Genomic DNA, 19641 nt, shown 5'->3' on the forward strand with positions numbered 1-19641 from the left:
TAGTATCGGACAGTGGGTAGTATCGGACAAGGCTGCTTCTTAATTCTGCCGCCAGGGGCAGCACGTACTGGGTCAACATAGTGTGCCGTATTGGGGAAGAAAGCCACAGACGCCATATTGGTTCAAATCAACCGTTCGTTCTGGTGTGCAAAGCTAGTTGTTTGTTGAGAGAATTGCAGTGCAAGAACTTAACTTCTGGGGCATATATTTACACATAGAGTAAGTTATTTTAATTCATTGTTATACCTTTAGACTGATAGTATATTAATCTAAGTATTATGGGCTATAAAAGTGTCTAGCTTAAGTAATAACCTAGTGGTGGTTAAACAACTGTAGCTTTACAGTCGGGTTGTATTGGACAAACCAATTTCGTGTTGTATCGGACAAAGTTACTGGCACAAAAATAAAATACTGACGGTGTTTTTCTTTATCCAACAGGTTGAAATGGAAAAATCAGACATAGATGGGATGAAACAAATATGAAGCCATTGAAAAAGTTGGACTTAATAAAATGACAATTAGCCAAACATAGGCTATATTTTTCAGCTTTTATAAAAAATTATTACTTATTTTCATTTTTAGACATGTATACTATTCTAAGTAACCAACTACTTTGTTCGTTTCATTTTTTTGCACATTAAAATGTTATTTCTGAACTATTTGTTTTTATTTCAACATTTTAATGTTTTGTCCGATACAACCCTCCAAAATTTAAAATTGCCCAAAAATAGAGTTTGACAAAAATTTGTTTAAAAAATAAGAATCTATGTTTTTTTAACCAAAGTTTACAATCTATGTTAGATAACTTAGTACAGCATAATTTAGTGTAAAAACTAATTCCTTACAAATAAAACAAAAAGTATTATGATTGAAATGGCTTAGGTGTCCGATAGTACCCGACCTTCCCCTATCTGATATTTTATTCATTACAGCATTATTTTTCTGCTTACCTCCGGAAAGTTGTGTTTACCACCCCCATAAGCATTTGTGAGGTGTTCGAAATCACCCTCCACCCCAACTCTCTGGTGAGCTGCTGCCTCGATAGATCCGTGGTTATGCTTTACTAAGTGCAACTACATTTGAGATGACATTGTTGCTTACCGTGTTCCTTGTTGCAAGGATTGCAAAATTTCCACCCAGAGCTGTCTTTAGCAGACCTAGGTTGCTCATCTAAGCAACCGCAGGTGGAGAATAAAATCGTGTTCTCACACAAAGTGTTGCAATGCTAAGAAAAATAGATGGAATATTCTCATTAATTTTATATAAGCTGATTTAGATTTAAAATGAAACTTGAAAAGCATTAGCATTATTCCTTTACTGGCACATTTTTTAATTGCACGTAACTATGTTTCAATGTGGATAAGAATTATTTCTCCATCAATTTCTCTGAAATACATTTTATTTATAAAGCAGACAAGTGTCCACACTACTCAAAATCATGTCGATGTAAAGCCTTTTCATCTTCAGCTACTCGTGTTTTATTCTGGTAAGCGTATGGGTAAATTAGTGCTTAGTTATTATTATTATTTTTTAGAATTTACAATGCTGAAAAATAATAGTTGATGATTGCGTTACTTTTTGATAAACTGAACTTTAAAAAATGTTGGGTAAGATACTTTGAAAGGTATTTTTTTAATAATTAAAAAGCTTCTTTTATGTATTCAAAAATGGCTAAAAACTGTTCAAAGTTGTGAAAATGCTTTTAAAATTTAGCATCATTGAAACACAAATTTTTTTATCTTGTCTTCATTACATTATTTGTGCATAATCACTTAATTATTCAAATTTTCAAAAGTTCTTTACATTACTTAGTTTTGAGGATCACTTATTCACACTAAAATGGACTGATGAAATGCGACGAATTGATAGAGAGTCAGTATTTAAAAATATACACAGGGTGTCCGAAAAGTCCTTGACACATTTGAAAACTCATAGAAAAGTAACAAATTATCGTATGAACGACCTTCATGTGCCATAATAATTCACAGGATCAAGAATGTTTTATGATACCGAGAAAAAATGAAAAAGGAAATAAAGGAAAAAAAGTGTAATCATAAGTAATCTCTGCTTCGCCACAGTAAGAAAAATAAACGTCATGTGAGGTGTTTAATCATTTCATTAAAGAGAAAGCAATACCTATAATTTACCAGAGTTCCATGTGTGTACCGTTTATAGACATGGAAAGAACTTGAGTACCGTTTAGATGTGGTTCGAGCAACGTACGGTGCACACATTGAACTCTGGTACGGAAAGCAAATGCTTTCTGTTTAATAAAATGATTAACCACCTCACATGGCTTCTGTTTTCCTTACTGTGACGATACAGTAATTACTTATAATTACACTTCTCCTTTTTTCTTTCTTTATCTTTTTAGCTCCCGACACATAAAAGAAGGAGGTTATAAGTTTGACTTGTCTGTGTATCTGTCTGTGGCACTCTAGTGCCTAAGCGGATGGACCGATTTAAAAAAAAAAAAAAATTTGTTCGAAATGAGAGTTGATCGAGTGTTCTTAGCTAGGTTGCGTCTTTGGAGGACATTAACTAACGAAAATATTAATTAAAAACCTATAAAAGGTTTTCGCGATTTTTGCACTGAAAACATACTTAAAAATTTAGTAACAAAGTAAAGAGTATTTTTTTCTGCGTCTGATAGAATGAGCTTCGAACTTTCATGTTATATAGAATTCGAGTTATAACGTTTTTTTAAAGTAGATTTTAAATACGATTAAAGTGAAAAACCAACGTAAATAAAGCACAAATTTTGAAGAAAATACAGCATATAGCTATGACAAGGCTACAATGGAGCATCTTCATCAATGCAAAAAGCTCACCACCAAATAATAAGATAAAGTTTACAAAATTGAAGGACCCAGTGGCGTAGCTACAGTGTTTGCCGCCCTTTCGTTGAGAAATAGCTAATACACAAAACTGTCAAACGTGTTAAATTAAAACTAGAAATTTAATGGAAGAAAAAATAAGACCTTATTTTTCTCTATATACTTTAAAAAGATAAGAAGGGGGAGGGGAATAGGGCCCATACTTGGAGAAAATTGCTAAATTTAAGTCAAAAACCGCAATTTTAGTAAAGTTATTAAAAAGGGCGTGTTGGATTTGCTCCCGTTTTTTTTTTTTTTTTTTTTTTTTTTTTTTGAATTACTCTCTCTTAGTGTTTCTTTGTTGACTTTAGGGAATCGGTGGGCAACGAAAGGAAATTTTACAAAAATTTTAAATGCAGCTTAGGCTACTTAGAAGAAGTCAAGGAAATCAGGAATGGTCGAATACTCAATGCGAAAATTTTAAGCTCTGAAATATGCAATTTCAGGCTATCTTTGGAAACGCAATTGCTAGCGTATTCGAACGCAGTTGTAGGTGTTAGGGGAGAGAGGGGTGCTGAGGTTTCTTACTGAAATGTTTTTTTAATTGAAATCAATTTTAAGGGCATCTTCGGTGGTTTGGTTGAAAGGAGAAGGTTTGAGTTCTTTCTTTGTAAATTTTTCGGCACCGTAGTCTCAAAAACGCAATTCTAGGCTGTCTTTGGTGACGCTCAGAGGTTCCCTAATGGCTTAAAAAAATGTTGTGAAACCAAACGGTTCTCTCCTGAAAAATTTCCGTAATTGACGTCCGACTTTGGGCTTTGTTTTATAATGTTAGGAGGAAGAAGGGATAAAGGGAGGTTCCCTCTAAAAATCATTCTTAAAGCTGAAGTTCATTTTAGACTATTTGTCAGAAGGAAGGGTTAGCTAGCTTTCCTACTCAAGCAAATTTCTAAGAAAGAAAATTTTGGGCTATCTTTGGGGGCGTAAGGAAAAGGGGTGAAGAGTTCTTCCCTCGGAAACTTTTCAAAATTGAAGTTTTAAAACCGCAGTTTTAATCTTAGGTGACGTTAGGGGAGAGGGTAAGCGACTGAAATATCTGTCTCGGAAAAAATCCGAAATTCAAGGCCTAAAAACGTATTGAAGGCTATATTTGATCACTTTAGGCGATCAAGGACAGTCAGAGTTCAAATGCTGTTTTCACAAATTGATATTGAAGTATCGAAACTTTAAAAACGCAGTTTTAAGCTAAATGTTGAGACTTTAAAAGAGAGGGTGGGAGTTTTCTCCAAGAAAGTTTTCAGAATTATAGGTCTAAATATATACTTTTTGGCTGTGTTCGCTACGTTAAAGGAAACAGTAGGGTTAGGGGTTCTGCACAGAAATTTTTCAACACTGAGGTCTAAAAACGTATTTCTAAACTACCTTTGGTGATATCAGGAAAAGGGATAAGGTATTAAAGTGGGGTGAGAGAGGTTTCCAACCGGAATTATTTGAAACTGAATACTTTAAAACGCATTTTAGACTATGTTTGGATAAGTTGAGGGTCCAACCCAAATGTTGAAAAATGAAATTCACTTGCCTTCCATAAGGAATAGATTAACATGTGATCTAAAATTGTCGGATAGATTATCTACTCTCAAAAGCGAGAAAATGGAAATACCTTATACTTCGTTTGAAGAAGAGAACTCTTGTAAAGAGTGGGAAATTATATATATAAAGCAAACTCTGAAGCATATAAAGTGTGATGAGCAATAATTTGTTTCGTGCAATACTTTACACCTCCTCCTCTTTTTTTTACTCTTCTCAACATTTTCCTGAAGTAAAAAAAAAGGGAAATTTTTGTTTCACGAGCAGTCTTTCAAGAAACTCTAAACTTAAAATCCTGTATTAGCTTTTTCTTATAACAAAAATTGGAAAAGTTCTTTGCTTTCGTCTTCCTGAAGTTAACCTCTAAAGTCTAAATAACAGATTTAAAAAAAAAATACCATGCATTTTTCATAATGCATTCAAAAAGACAAAATAACTTTTCTGGGTCAGAATGGAATATTTAAGTATTTCTTTAGTTTTCAATTATTCCAATAAAATGACACCGCAAACGAGGAAAAAAGCGGCTCAAATCAGGTAGAGAATTCCTTATCACTATCTAGCTTTCAATCATAAATTTGCGCGTTGAAACACGCATATTTTTCTGGGAAAGTTTGGTTTGAAAGGACTTGAGCCGCACTTTTCTTCGTTTGTGGTGTCATTTTCTTGGAATAATTCAAAACTACTGGAATACTTAAACTGTTCATTATGTCCCAGAAAAGTTATTTTGTCCTTTCGAATGCTTTAAGAAGAGATTTTCTTGTCTGCAGTAAAAGACTAAAACCATAATTTCCTTATTTGGAAAATACATTTAATTTTTCCACATTAAAAGGGCCAACTTGCCGCCCCTAGAAAAGTGCCGCCCGGGGCGGACCGCCCCCTCCCCCCCTTAGCTACGCCACTGGAAGGACCCTGTTGATTGGTCTTTATAGCATCTCCAGCAAGTGTGGACTTGATTATGTTGGACAGACTAAACGCGCTTTCAAGCACCGTCTGAAGGAGCAATAAAATTGTGTTAAACATAAAGAACTTGCTCGTTCTTCCATCGCTCAGCATTGTTGGACTTCTGGTCACTGTTTTGATTTTTCATCTGCAAAGATTATTTGTAAATGTTCTTCTGTTTCTGACCTCGATTTCTGGGAAACTTACTATATTTGGAAAAATTCTCACTGTCTTGTCAAAGATTTTACCAGCACTCCAATTTTTCATGACATTTGGAAGCAATATCTATAATTGCTTTTTCGGTTTCTTTGTTGCCTCTCACTCTTTATGTCTCCTGGCTTCTGATTGGTTGTCTCTCCCCCTTGCTCTGAGGCCGGGGTTGACATGTCGTTTGCTGATTGGTTGTTTGTTGTCTTGTGTCCTGAATTCCTATTGGTTGGCCCTCTTTGGTATAAATACCGGTGTCCACGTGGTCGTTGTCAGTTCTCTCGCGACTTTCGGTTGCGTTGGTGAGCTTCTTGCACTGATGAAGAGTCTCCATTGTAGCCTTAAAATAGCTATATGCTGTATTTTCTTCAAAATTTGTGCTTTATTTACGTTGGTTTTTCACTTTAATCAAATTGTAGCACAAAGCTTATATGATTATTTTTCATATAGATTTTAAATATGGCTATGCTTTTATTCACGCAAATGGTAATCGAATTCATTGTTGGTCGGCAAGGAAATTAATGCAATGATTGAAAATTTTTATTTGCTGCAAGGTTCTATTTCTCAACAGATACTTGCAATTGATTATTAATAATACAAGGTTTTCAAAAGGATTTTAAATTTTCCCTCTTGATTCTACATTTGCGACCTAGTCGGGGTTTTTTTTTTTTAATTTTTACAATGTCATAAATGATTCTTTAACCTGTGAAATATTATGGCGCAAACCGCATGTGCATACGCCAATTTGTTGCTTTTTTATGAATTTTTAAAATGTGTCAGCGACTTTTTGGACACGATGTACTTAAGCTTATAATAAAGCATAATTTATTAAAAAATTGATAAAATGGCCTGTACTTACTTCATAAGTGTATTCGTTATTTGATAAATCAAATTCTAAACCGAGGACCTGTAAATGTTCGGTAAGTTTGGAATCAAGAAATGTTTCAGAGCATGTTCCTTCCTTTCCGGGAAGCAGACGACTTACCCTCTAGAAGAAAATGTACGAAATTAAGCTCAAGTGCAATACGACAGACAGAAAGTAGAAAAAAAAGATAAAAACGTTAAGTCCAAATTGTCAAGAAATTGAAGTTTTGTTTGTGATTTTAGAAGTTTCATCATTTTTCAATTTGATTGTTTTAGTTTTTGATTTAGTCTCACGGGTAATAGCATTTGTGGCAGCGTAAAGGAATCCTGAAAAAGATACCTATATCTGCACCTTAGAGTAGGACTAACGTAAGTCCAAAAATGGCAGCTTTCAGGTTATTACTGCTTTATAAGTAAAATTTTATTCTGCGTCGATTCATCACAACATAATTCTACTGAAAATATTCCTTCACAGCTTTTTACTAGTATAAGAGAGCACATGTCCCATCCTTTGCATGCACCAGGTGAAAGTTTTTTCGTTCTCCTGCAAAGTAGTAGTGATGTGAGTTACGTTAGTGTGACTCTGAAGTACAGATTTTGGAACTTCACTAATACTTTCTGAAAATATACTACATAACAAATTTAGAGAAAATATGTAGCATGTTCTAGATTATTTACTTTTTCAAAATGTGTTTCCCAAATTTTTAGATGCAGTTTTACGAAACTGAAAAATTATAATTGTGTGGTTAAAATGATTTACTTTTACACAGGAGATATTCAGCAACGGAAAAAAAAACTTTTAAAAAGTTCTATTATATAAATTTTAAAGTCCTCTAAACTAAAGCTTTTAATTTATCAATCAACAAATCTTTATTATTAGGTTCTTAACGTGTTTGCGCTTCAATCTCAAAATTAAATACAGATTTTTAAGTTTGCTGGTACTGATATTAATCTGCTTTTGTGATTTCTGTAATTGTAATTTCACTTAATGGTCTCCCTAAGTCTTTTTTTTTTTTTTTAAATCTTGTTTAAGTATGAAAATAAATGAGGTGAGGTGTTGTATATACGATAAAGTTAACTAAATTTCCCTTACTCCAGCAATAGTTTTGTAAGCAATCTGATTGTAGCACAAATTGACTGCTTTAAAAATGTATGCTTCAACCTTAGAGCAGGAATTAAAATGGAGGGAGCAAGTTCAATCATTGGCATAGCAAACGCTGACCCAAGGACCCCAAGTCTCGTGACTCAACAACTACAAATGGTTGGCACGTTTTACGTGAAACAAGCGAAAGAAGCACGATTTCTTCCTATGCTTTGCTTTAAAATATATCACGTGACTTGGAGTAAGGGTATAATGAATGAAACTCTTCACTCCCTCCATTTTATCTCATCTCAATGGCTTCAAGCTTAGAGCAAGAATTAGTAAACGGAGGGAGCTAGTCCAACCATTGGCTAAACAAAAGCTTGGACAAAGAGCTCAAGTCCAGGACCAGGAGCAGCCCGACGAGAGGTCACTGTGACCTTCCGAAAATTTCCTTATTCGGAAAATTTTTGTTTGACGATTCGGAAAAACTGTTATCATTCGGCATAATTTGGAGTTCCCTTCAGCAAATTGAGAATTTTCTCCCTCCCAAAAGTTTGAGTTCGTGGCACCCCTGACTAGAGCTGGTCCCTACAGGTTCGGATAATTGGCGCTTTATTGATTGTTTATGAACTTACAACCCTTTTATATTACAGGCCAACTTAACCGCTATTTTGGTTAAAAGAAAGCTGTGTATCCCTTCTTGTTTCAAATATTTGTAAATATGCATTTAAAGTCACTTGGTTGCCGGGTTGTAAAGATAACTACTGACGAAAAGTTGAATAAAATGCCCCTTTGAGAAAATCTAGCAAATTAACTGATTTTGTAAACATATAATACTAGTGGTACCCGCACGGTTTTGCCCGTAAAAGAAAAATTAAAAGGTCTTTTGGTTCGCCTGTATATTTACAAATAATGTTTGGTGAATTTTCTCGCCGATTGGCTTGTGCCCATGTTACGGTTCCACGTTATGATAATTTTGTAATTTACCCGTCCATCTTATGATAATTTTGTTCTTAAAATTGGAATAGAAAAAGAACCACATCGAATTTTTGAAAAATCACTTCGAGCTGCACACTCTCATGCTACAAACTAACTTTGTGCCAAACTTCATGAAAATCGGCCGAATGGTCTAGGCGCTATGCACGTCACAGAGATCCGGACGGAGAGACTTTCAGCTTTATTATTAGTAAAGAAGATTACCTTCTTACCGGAAAATGCTACCTGTGAACAAGTATACTATTTTCGTAGTTCACTGATTTTAAATCTGAATTAATTAAATCTATTTCTTTTATTGACTGAAATAATCAAACATCAATCAAAAAACGCGTCTAAAGCTTAGTAATCAGTTGTCTTCAATGCGGTTTTGATGTACTTACTATACTGCATTCAGAAGAAAGATAGACTAGATGTAAACAAAGAAATGTGCCATTTGGAGACGACAATCTTTTGTTTGGCTTGGACGAGAACAAATTGGTGCCAAACTGACGGCGAGGGCGAATGCTATTCGTTTATTTTTTTTATTCCAGAAATAAAGAAAAAACCTGAAGTAGCATAGTGCCTAACTTTCTAGAAACCTGTTTGTTTACTTCAAGTCTCTTTTTCACGAATGCAGCGTAATAGTATCAAGTGTTCGCTTTTGAATCAAAATGCCGGACGCACCGACATCCTCAATATATATATAGTAACCTAAATTGGAGCGAAAGCTTTGAATCCTTCAGATAGTATGGCAGGATCCATCGCACAAGAATGGCTGGCGTTTGCTAAACAACTTTTGACTATTGAAGCTTTGAAATTACAGAGGTTCGTACAAACTATAAATTTTAAGGGGTCAATCGATTTTTTGACAAATCTAAAAAGGGATTTGGGGATTAACACACAAATTTACTCAGAAACAGGTGAAAGTTTTTGCAGAAATCTTCGTAGTAAGTCAAGAGTTGCTTGTATCAAAACTCTTTTAGATAAACTCACCCTTCTGACTCCGATGTGGGCGCTTCTACCGGGACTGATGACGATGCCTCCCCTCTTCAATGTTGGGTAGGTGAACTGAGGATGAACCAGCAATCGAACACCGAACTCTGCAGAAATCAGATTCCAATAATCCTCTCGTTCAATATTCAAAGTCAATCTCAAACCTAAAAATTAAAAACAATCTATCAGTCAACTCTACCTGTATTAATTTCATCACTGATGCTTATAGTAAGCAATAAGCTATCGCAGACTGTAGTTACTCACTGATTACGTTGGAGTTGTAAACACTGCAATAGATAAATGAAATTTAAAATCAAATCCGAAAGTTATAGGCACAAGAAGATTTTTGTAATCAACTGTTTCAACATTATGTTGAAGTTAACAAGTGTTAACATATAAGACTTAAGACTAGGATTCAACCTCTTACCTTTTTTTTTTATGAGGTGAGGGGACTCAACTATTTTGAGAGGAACTGATTGAGACACTGCAGCTAACTTCAACTTGTTGGGGATCATCAAGATATCTTACGACATATGAATAATAATTTTACTTGAAAATTAAAAATAACTACATTTATGATTTACTCCGAAAATGTTCATATTTGAAGAACCATAGGCAGTAGTTTTCTAAGTTCTCTAAATAAAAGCTTGCTTAAAAACCCGTTTTTCTACTTTCATAGGAGAAGACTTTTAAAATTTCCCCTTCCTCATTTGCCTTGAAATATGTTCGTATGAATTTCAAATTTATTGGTCATAAGTTAAAAATATATACTTTTAAAAAAAATTTACCATTTGTTGTTCCTCCTTTCTTGACTGACACACCACGATTTTCCTTTTTATCTCGAACAGAAATGCTATGGCAAAGACCAAATACTGGAGATGTAACATTCGATACAACAACACGAAAACTAGTACTGAAAAAAAAAGAAAAAGTTGAAGAAAACTAACACATAAATGCATGTTTGATTTTTTATACAGGGTGACAAGAAATAACTTAGACACACATCATACACCATAACTTTAATTCTAATGAAAATATTATGACCAAACTTCAAAATAAATATAAATACATTATTTCATCTAATATATTTACAAATTTTTACAGTGGCTACCTTTAGGATTAATACAGAACTTTAAACGTGACACAAAATTTCCGGCTCTGGGCCGCAACTCACTTACTGATATTTTATCCCATCCATGCATAAGGATTTCTTTAGGGTTGCCAATGTTTTAAGAAATTTAGCACACAAACTTGTCTCTAGGACCTTCTTGCACTGTTAAACAGCGTCAACGATTCCAATGTAATGGTTTAAGGTGGGATATGTGCAAGAGGAAAAATATCACTTGTTTTTGTTGATCAGGGGATAAAATTAATCAAGAAACATATCGCAAACACATTTTGGAAGATGTTGTCTTACCTTGGTCGCAAAAGTTCTTTGAAAACAAAAGATGTACCTTCCAACAGGATTCCACCCCTGCACACAGAGCTGAAGGAACTCAAGACTGGTGCAAGACACATTTTCTTGACTTCATTGGAGCCCAAGAATGGCCATCGTATTCCCCAGATTTGAACCCAATGGATTATTCTGTGTGATCCATCGTAGAGACAAGGGTATGTGCTAAACCTCATAAAACTTTGGCATCCCAAAAGAAATCCTCATGCAAGGCATGGGAAAAACTATCAATAAGTGAGTAGCGGTCCAGAGCTGAAAATTTTGTGACACGTTTAAAGCTCTGTGTTTATCCTAAAGGTAGCTACTTTGAAAATTTGAAAATATATTAGACGAAATAATGTATTCATATTTATTTTGAAATTTGGTCACAATATTTTCATTATCATTAAAGTTATGGTGTATTATGTGTGCCTAAGTTATTTCTTGTCACCCTGTATATATATAAAAAAAGCTTCTTTTTTTTTTTTTTTTTTTGCAAATCTTGTGAAACTAAATAAAAATGTATTTGCCAATAATCTACTTTTCAATTCATTTTAAATAAAATTCAAATTGTTCATTAAAATTACTTAATAAAAGGATAAACAAAAAATTAAAGTTACCGTTTACTTCACTGATAATATCTCAACATAACTATAGTCTGGCTCTGATAACTTGAACTCCGATGGACTAAATAAAAAACGTTTCCATTTGTTAACTGAGGGAAGAGAATAGCCACTTTGCTTTTCCAATAACGTACAGAGATAGTTATTGGCCGTGTGCCAATATACGAAATACCTCTTTTTTTCTCCCTAATCACGGATAATCCCGTCCAAGATCATGCGTCTTGTTATCACAGTCACACTACATTATTGGTGATTTTGTATTAACTCCCAATCAAAAACATTTACCACTCACTGATTACTGAAACAATTTTTGCTGTTGTAGGTGCATTGGACAATTAGGTCTTGACTCTGGTGACCGTACTTTGAAAGGTCATCTTTAGTTAGGCCCAGGTTCAACCAAGTGTCGCTTAAGTCAACAGCACTTTCTGAGAGAAGCTCTGTCTCAGACTGGAAGCACTGATTGGTGATAGAAGCTTTCCCCTTTGAATGATCAAAGTAAGAATCAGCATAAGCCTGAAAATTTAAAATATTGAATTACAGCGTATAATGCATCGAGAGGAAAAAATATTTTTAGGACGACATTTTTTTAATTTCCAATGGCAGCTTACATTTAAGATAAAATAAGGAGAAGATAACGAATATAGAAACAACAATGATATAAACGGATAAAATCACATAGTGACATGTCTAGGCCATAAATTCCCTAACCTTCCATTAAAAACAATAGAGGAAACAAGTGTAGGGCAGACAGAACGATGGTGTTAGTCCGTGACATCCCCCAGAGTGCAGAGCATGAGTTTCGGTTTTCATATATTCTCATATAGTCGGTGGAGTTAGTGCAAAAACATTTCACTTCCGGATACCAGTATGAAATTTTGTACAGCACCTATGTTCATATAAGAGAGCAGAAAAACGCCGGGAGGCAATTGATTGGAGGTCTAAAGACCCCTGTGGTGACGTCATCAAAATGGCCGCCATGTACCGGTTAGTACGTTGGTTTAACTGCTTAGAACTACATAATAGGTCATAATTTTGTAAAATTCAAATACATTATCTGAAAGCCGTTTAAAAAAGCTCTTCAACAGTGCTTAGTTTTATTTTCTAAGAGTGGTACATGCACGGCTTTGCCTGCAGTAAAAAAATTAAAAGATCATTTGATTCGCCTGTATATTTACACACAATGGATTATGAATTTTTCGCCAATTTGCTATGTTAATTTACTCGGCCATTTTATGGTTCCTTCCTTCCTTCCTCAGTTGCAAGACAGCCCTGGGTGGGTCCTGGCATTCAACAATTTTTAAGTGTTACGGTTCTACGTTATGATAATTTGGTAATTTACTCGTCCACGTTATGATAATTTACTCGGTAAAATATTTTTAAAATTGAAATAGAAAAATAATAAAAACAAATTTTCTAAAAATTGCTTCGAGGTGCACACCCCTATGCTATAAACTAATTCTGTGCCGAATTTCGTGAAAATAGGCTGAACAGTTTAGGCGCTATGCGCGTCACATTGAGACATCCGGACAGACATCCCGACAAACTTTGAGCTTTATTATTAGTAAATAAGACAAATACTTTAATAATTATTACAATATCAACGTAAAAATTGATAGGAAAACAATGACTTTCTTGTATTCGCCGATAATGCAGTAAAATTTTTACTGTTATACCTGCATTATAAAAGAACCTTTCCATTTTCATTAAATTTAAATTTGTACTTCATATCTTAACACCTTTTGTCAGTATTTTACCCGTATACTGAATGAAAGGGAGGTTAAAATGCAGACATAATCAAATTCACCGCCCTAAATGGATCGAGGACTTAACAATTAATGCTAGCGTATAATAAAACAATTTTGTTAAACATGCTTACATTTTAAACATTTAAGAGAAATAGATGAAAATTACACGTTTTAATACAAATAAAAATACCTGTTATAACGAAAACTGTAATAAGTTTTTTTAAGGAACGTTTTACGTATTACATTGACCCTCACAACTGCAAAGAAGTGTACAATTCAGACCTGATCTGACTCATCGACAGCGTGTAGACATCCTTTTGCACTTGCATGTTATAAGTTCCTGTAATTTCTCAATTGTTATTTCGGGGTATGCATACCAAAGAGGTTCAAACTCTTCCCCAATTTTTTTCCATCCCCACTGGCATGGATCAAAGAGCTGAAAATTTTGCTGAAGACATTTTGTCCATAGTGAACACTGCAACATTGCTTTCTTTAGGTGATGCAGAAGAACGTTGCTAGATAGTGGAATACATTCAACTGGTCTGTTTTGCTGGGTGAAGAAAATTCTCCTAGCAGCATTTACGGTTTCCACTGACCTTGATGAATGATACGTCAAGACGACCGAAGCGCTGAATAAGTAGGAAATGCTTATTGTCTTCATTGATGCTTTCGGGTACTTTAGTATAGTACAAAAAAACTTTGTCAACATCTCTAAACGCCATCCACATTTTCCATGCAGTACATAGTTTTACCAATGCTGGCAAAACTAGACACCGGATAAACTCATGTAAAGGCATGGAAAAAAGGCAGAAGATCTGGTACACCTTGTGGAACTTTACGGTGCAAAACGTGGATGAAAAGATACCGCAGATATTCTCCACTTCCATACTCCACCCATAGCTCTTGCAATTTCGGAACTCGAAATATAGCAATCACTACATCATCCCTGTAAACAGTTTTCACGGTGATCTTAGACTGACCCGAGTATTCTATTGTATGCTGCATATAAAGGAATAGCATCGCATCGGCTTCTTCGTGGGATACAGGAGACATGGTTTCAAAATTGTTCTTGACTGAAGCAATTACAGTGTCTGTAGGTGCATACAACCTGCTTCCCATCTGGTAGATCCATCTTCACGAGATTTTCTGCCAAAAATTCGAAAAGCTCCTCTTTATTTTTATCTTTCGCATGAAATTTAGTAAATGACTTTGGTTTAAAAACACTGGTTTAATACTTATTCTTGGTCCAGATCCTCTCGATTGTTTCGTGTCGCTTTTCAAACTTCCTTTTGAATAACGGTCAAAAACTAAATCTACCATATGAACGCTTTTTAGTCTCATTAATATGTACGACTTCACAATCTGATCGCAGTGTTGTTGGACAATTGAAGTAGACTGAGGAAAAAGCATGTGAAGCAGTGCAGCCCCATTAATGAAAAATTTGGTTCTAGAATAGCTGTCAAAACCAGTCCAGTAGATTGGATGATAACAAGAAACTACAACGGACTTTTTTCTTGGTTTCCTAAATTTGCCAAGGTTGGATATAGAAGGTGGACACGAGCTGTTTTCATGGGAAAAAATTCTTTTACATCCATTTGAGTTGTTTGGCCGGCAACATATAGCTTAGCAAAAAGAGTGCTGCTTTCCTCAAATCAACAATGTTTTGCTTGTCTTTGGACTGAACAGAAATATTTTCTGCTCATCAAGAGGAGATTGTTTCTTTTAATAACATCATGTATGGATAATTTTCTTAACACTAAGCGATCTTCTACAAATGTATTGAATTGGCTTGCGCTGACATCACAGAAATGGCACTTTTTTCCGAGAAAATAATTTTGTTGCTGTTTACTGCAGTTAAATCGTCATCTTCTTCGTGTTCTTCAATTGTTTCAACTAGGCTGGAAACACGAGTTTCATATTGAATACAAAAGCTTCTTGTATGTTTATGTATCTAGTATCTAGCTTTTCAGTAGTGACGTCAGACTTCAGGCTTTGATTTTCTTCAAACTCCCAAATCATGCGCACAACTTACGATTCAGCAACGATCCATTGTAGTAATGAAGCCTCATATGACTTAAACGGGGTAGATTAGTTGATGATTTTTAAATTAATTTGTTGTTTTGCTCATGCAAATGATCGTGTGCCATCTCGGAAATTTTCCTCTCAGTTTTGGAGCCAGATATATTCCCCCTCTGAAACTCCTGGAAAATAGCTGGATGTATCTCTGGTAACTGCTTCCAATTGAACAGAAATACTGAAGGCCATCGGGCATAATTTGTATGATCAAGAGCAAACATCTGTGGACACATGTTCTCAAGAGTGACAGTAAAACTCGAGAAATTTCCTTGACGAATAGTGCGCACCAGATTTAAAAGTATACATTCTAACTCCATGGTGATCTTCCAGTAAATGTTTCGTCTATATCTTTTCGATTTTGATACGCTTTCTCTAACAGAACTTGGAGAGTGGTTACTGCAAAATCGTGAGCGTATCGACTTCTCTTCACATGCGAAACTTTGAATGTTCCTTCTGCTCTTCCCGATGTTGTTACATGAGTTTCTACTAGGAGTTCAGTTCATCCGCTTCCTTCAAGCCATGAACCTACTGCAGATGAAACAGCCATTTCTATGTGGAGACCACCTGACATGACAAACTTTTTATTTTCGCCATACTCATTCGGCATAGCCCTCTGAATCGATTTTAGCAGAGCGCGTAGATGGGAACTAGATTACAAACAGTAAATTCATTAAATATTTTACTTTTTCAAACGCACATTAAAGAAATGATTGCAAGTTATGTTAGTATTTTGAGGTCACATGGAACAAATGAAGGAGAAAAATTTATTCTAAAAAATATTACGAGTTTTTAATATGTTTTGCTTATTAAAAATGACGTAAAGGAATGAATACAAGCTATATGATAATTTTAATGCTAGATGGAACGAACAATCGAAGTTATCGATTTCAAACCTTAATATAATTATATGACTCACCTTTATTTGATATTATTTGCTACAGCATTAACCAGTCAAATATTCAGTTATTGAAAATTATATCTGAACAATAAACATATCACTATGGAATTAATGATTGCTGAGAACAGTAGAACTGGAAAGAAACGAGCTAGGCGGACTGCAATCCAAAGTTACAACTTGTTGGCGGGAAAAAATCGAGTAGTCGTTCTGATTCTTGCCGCTAGACGGAAGTCTTTCGCACTTGCAAGAGAAGTGAATTATTATGGGACAATACATATGTGTATTTAATCCGGTAAGGAATTTTTAATTAAAAGTTTCACTGCGGGTTAGATGGGGCGGAACATTTGGAACAGTTCAATGAGAATGCCTCCCCCCGCCCCCTGCAGTTATGTTATTGCAGTGAAATTTTTAAAACTATTTACTTAGGGGGGGGGGAAGAAATGCATATTTTTCTAGTTTATTTTAGAGCTTTTATTTAGTGTACCTATTTTTTTTACAGAAGAATGATTTCTAATGGCGTTTTGAGCAGTTAAACGAAACTTTTCACCTTTTCACGACAGCCATTTTGATGACGGAAGTTTTTATAACTCTAAAACTACTTGACTTCAAAGGAAATATCAGTCTCTATTAAGTAGCTCTTTTAAAGCTCTTTCAGATGATACACATTAATACTACAATATAAAGATCTGTAATGTAGTTCTAAGTAGTTAAACGTGCGTACTTATTTTTCCAGGCAGCCATTTTCATGACATTAATTGTAATAACTCTTAAAATATTTGTGATAGGAAAGAAATTTAATCACTATTAAATAGCTATTTTAAAGCGCTTTTAAATGATATACTTTAATATCACAATAGTAAGATCCATACTAGAGTTCTAAGCAGTTAAACGGAAATACATTTCTTAAAAAAGCGGCCATTTTGATGACGTCATCACAGGGGGTTCATGACCTCTGATCAAATGCCTCCCGGCGGATTTTTGTTCTTAGATATGTACATAAGCATTGTGCAAAATTTCAGACTGGTATCCGGAAGTGAAATGTTTTTTGTATTTTTGTCACAAACTCCACGGACTAATACGGAAATGGTAGTTGGCGAGAAAATAATGACCTGTAAAAAATCTGATTAAAGGAACTGTCTTAAACCTAGATGATCTACAGAATAGAGTTATACCCGGTTTTAGATGAGTTGAATTTTGCAGAAATAATCAGATAGTGTTCCATGAAAAGGTCATCAGTTTCATCGAGTGAAAAGAGACGAATTTAAAAAATGTTTTGCTGATGGTTGTTCCTTTCTTCGCAAGAAAGTCAGCCTTCTCGTAACCCAGGATCACATACTGGTCAAGAATCTATACTGCAGGACTAAATCCCTAATCTTTGAAGTAAGGTCTTTGATACAAGAAATACATTTCTTGATGCATATAGACTGAGGATCTCTACGCAGTGCCAAAAAATTTAGTTAATCTGCTTTGAACTGTCTGAATGTATGTTTCTTGTGTCGTTGTTTTTGAGGAATACACATACACACACATACATAATTTTTAAATGCTTCTTTACTCACCAAGTTTTAAAAAAAATATTGTCATCGCTTGTTTTCAAGATTTATGATTTACTACTAACTTTCAGTTGTCTTTGAAATGTTAAGGAAAATTTTCCCAAAAAGGATAAACTTAGCTGAAAAGCAACAGAAATTTTATGAATCACAAAAATATTGCTCGCTTTAAGCGGGTTTTGATCGTTAAAAGTGAGTTATGCTTCAATTTAATATTGCACAATCCAATCTTTGAGTTCCTTGCTAAATCCGGGTTCTCGATAAATCAGGGCTCGTTATAAGCAAGTTCGATTACGAGGACAGATATCATATCCGCTCTTCGTTTTTCTTCTTAATTAAATTATACGCTCTCCCCCCCCCCTCTCCCTCCCTCATTTCCATCCAAACATCAATGACATCACCCAAAGTCAAACACATTTTGACTAGAGCGATACTACATTCAAGCCAGTTTTAAAAATTGCTTTCTTTTTTTCAACCTCACCCTTTTTACGACGTTCAGATTGCAGACAGTCAGAGCAGGAAATTCTACCACTTCTGCATCTTTTTCTTCTGTGATGGTGACTTTGGGGACTCGATGCAAACAGCGAGATGAGGTAGCTGCAGTGGTAACAGCAACCGGCCAAAGATGACAAGAACACACCCATCCAGAACCCCTTCCTTAACCGATGGTGACTGGTCGAGATTTTGCGAATGCCATGCGTCGTAGTTTGATCCACGTAAGTGGACAGGAGGCTGTGGTAGCTGGAAGTGCCACTCCAGTGTCGACCCATGCTTCTCAAAAGGTGACACCACTTTACAGCTGGTTTCAGGCATATAGGAAGCACGTTAATGGAAAAAATCTTATCTCTGGGTTGTCATCATTCCAGGTAGTTTTTCTGAAAGAACCATCAAATCATCATTAAGATAAACGGTCGACTATAATGCAGTTTAATAGTGCAAAGTTAATAAGCATTCTCTGGAAACCATCTTGTGAACTTTTATTTAGACCGCACACAGACCACGAAGTGTGCTTTAGGATCACTAGGGCCAAGGCCTGCTTACCGCACACGCCGACCTGGCCTGTGCCTGGGGCCCCATCTTCCTAAGGGGCGCAAAATTACTTAAAGAATTTCACTCTCAGTTAGTCGGGCCCTGACTAGGGCATCCGCAACTTTGCATGAATTTCAAACCGGAAAATGATCAGAAGAAGAACTGTATGGATCAATAAGATTTGAAATCGAACATTGCGATGATATCATTGGCTAAATCCATGAGAGGAGAGAAATAGAAAAAAAGATTTAAAGTTTTGGCATGAGATTTTGTAAACTTTAACAGACGTCATTAGGTCGATTCCTGTACAGGACATACTTCTTCCGCTATTATTTTCAACCAGTCATGAAGACGAAATTGCATACAATTCACCAATCACATATCAAATTTGTCCCGAAACCTAGTCGAAAATGGTAGCGAAGTTAAACTGAAGCATATAGAATTAGACAAAAGACTGCGTTCACAAATTTTGTCTCAGCGAGAAAATAGATGCAGTGTATATTTAAACGAGAAAATCGCCCGTCAAGGTATGACGGGTGAAAATCGCTTCTACATTTGAACGGAGTCATTGCCTGTTTCGTGATATTTTGATGGTTGAAATTTTGACCCTAACACCAGAGGATTAACCCTAAACTCCAGTAGATAGCGTTAATTGTTTTCGTTTCTTCATTCCCTGAAATGACACAGTCTTACCAGTAAAACTGTTAAATTGCCGGATCAAGTTCAGCCTTGTCACAATAAAGCCTTTCCCTGCATGTTAAACATTACCAAAACATATTATCGAATTACATGTCGTGGTGCGAGTATCATTGTTGAAACACGT

At 35.2% G+C, this 19641-nt stretch overlaps 1 protein-coding gene across 1 annotated transcript in view; it reads right to left on the bottom strand.

Annotated features, from left to right (window-relative positions):
• The window catches only part of LOC129222985 (amiloride-sensitive sodium channel subunit beta-like), a 29826-nt gene extending 13878 nt beyond the window's left edge, over positions 1-15948 (bottom strand). The window contains exons 1-5 of the mRNA XM_054857549.1: positions 15871-15948; positions 11813-12033; positions 10254-10378; positions 9466-9629; positions 1102-1225 (exon numbers count right to left, since the gene is read on the bottom strand). Coding sequence (XP_054713524.1) covers positions 1102-1225; positions 9466-9629; positions 10254-10378; positions 11813-12033; positions 15871-15948 — 712 coding nt within the window. The remainder of the gene's footprint in view (positions 1-1101; positions 1226-9465; positions 9630-10253; positions 10379-11812; positions 12034-15870) is intronic.
• Positions 15949-19641: the final 3693 nt, after the last annotated feature.

The sequence above is a fragment of the Uloborus diversus genome, chromosome 5, assembly GCF_026930045.1.
Source record: "Uloborus diversus isolate 005 chromosome 5, Udiv.v.3.1, whole genome shotgun sequence".
Classification (NCBI taxonomy): Eukaryota; Metazoa; Arthropoda; class Arachnida; order Araneae; family Uloboridae; genus Uloborus; species Uloborus diversus.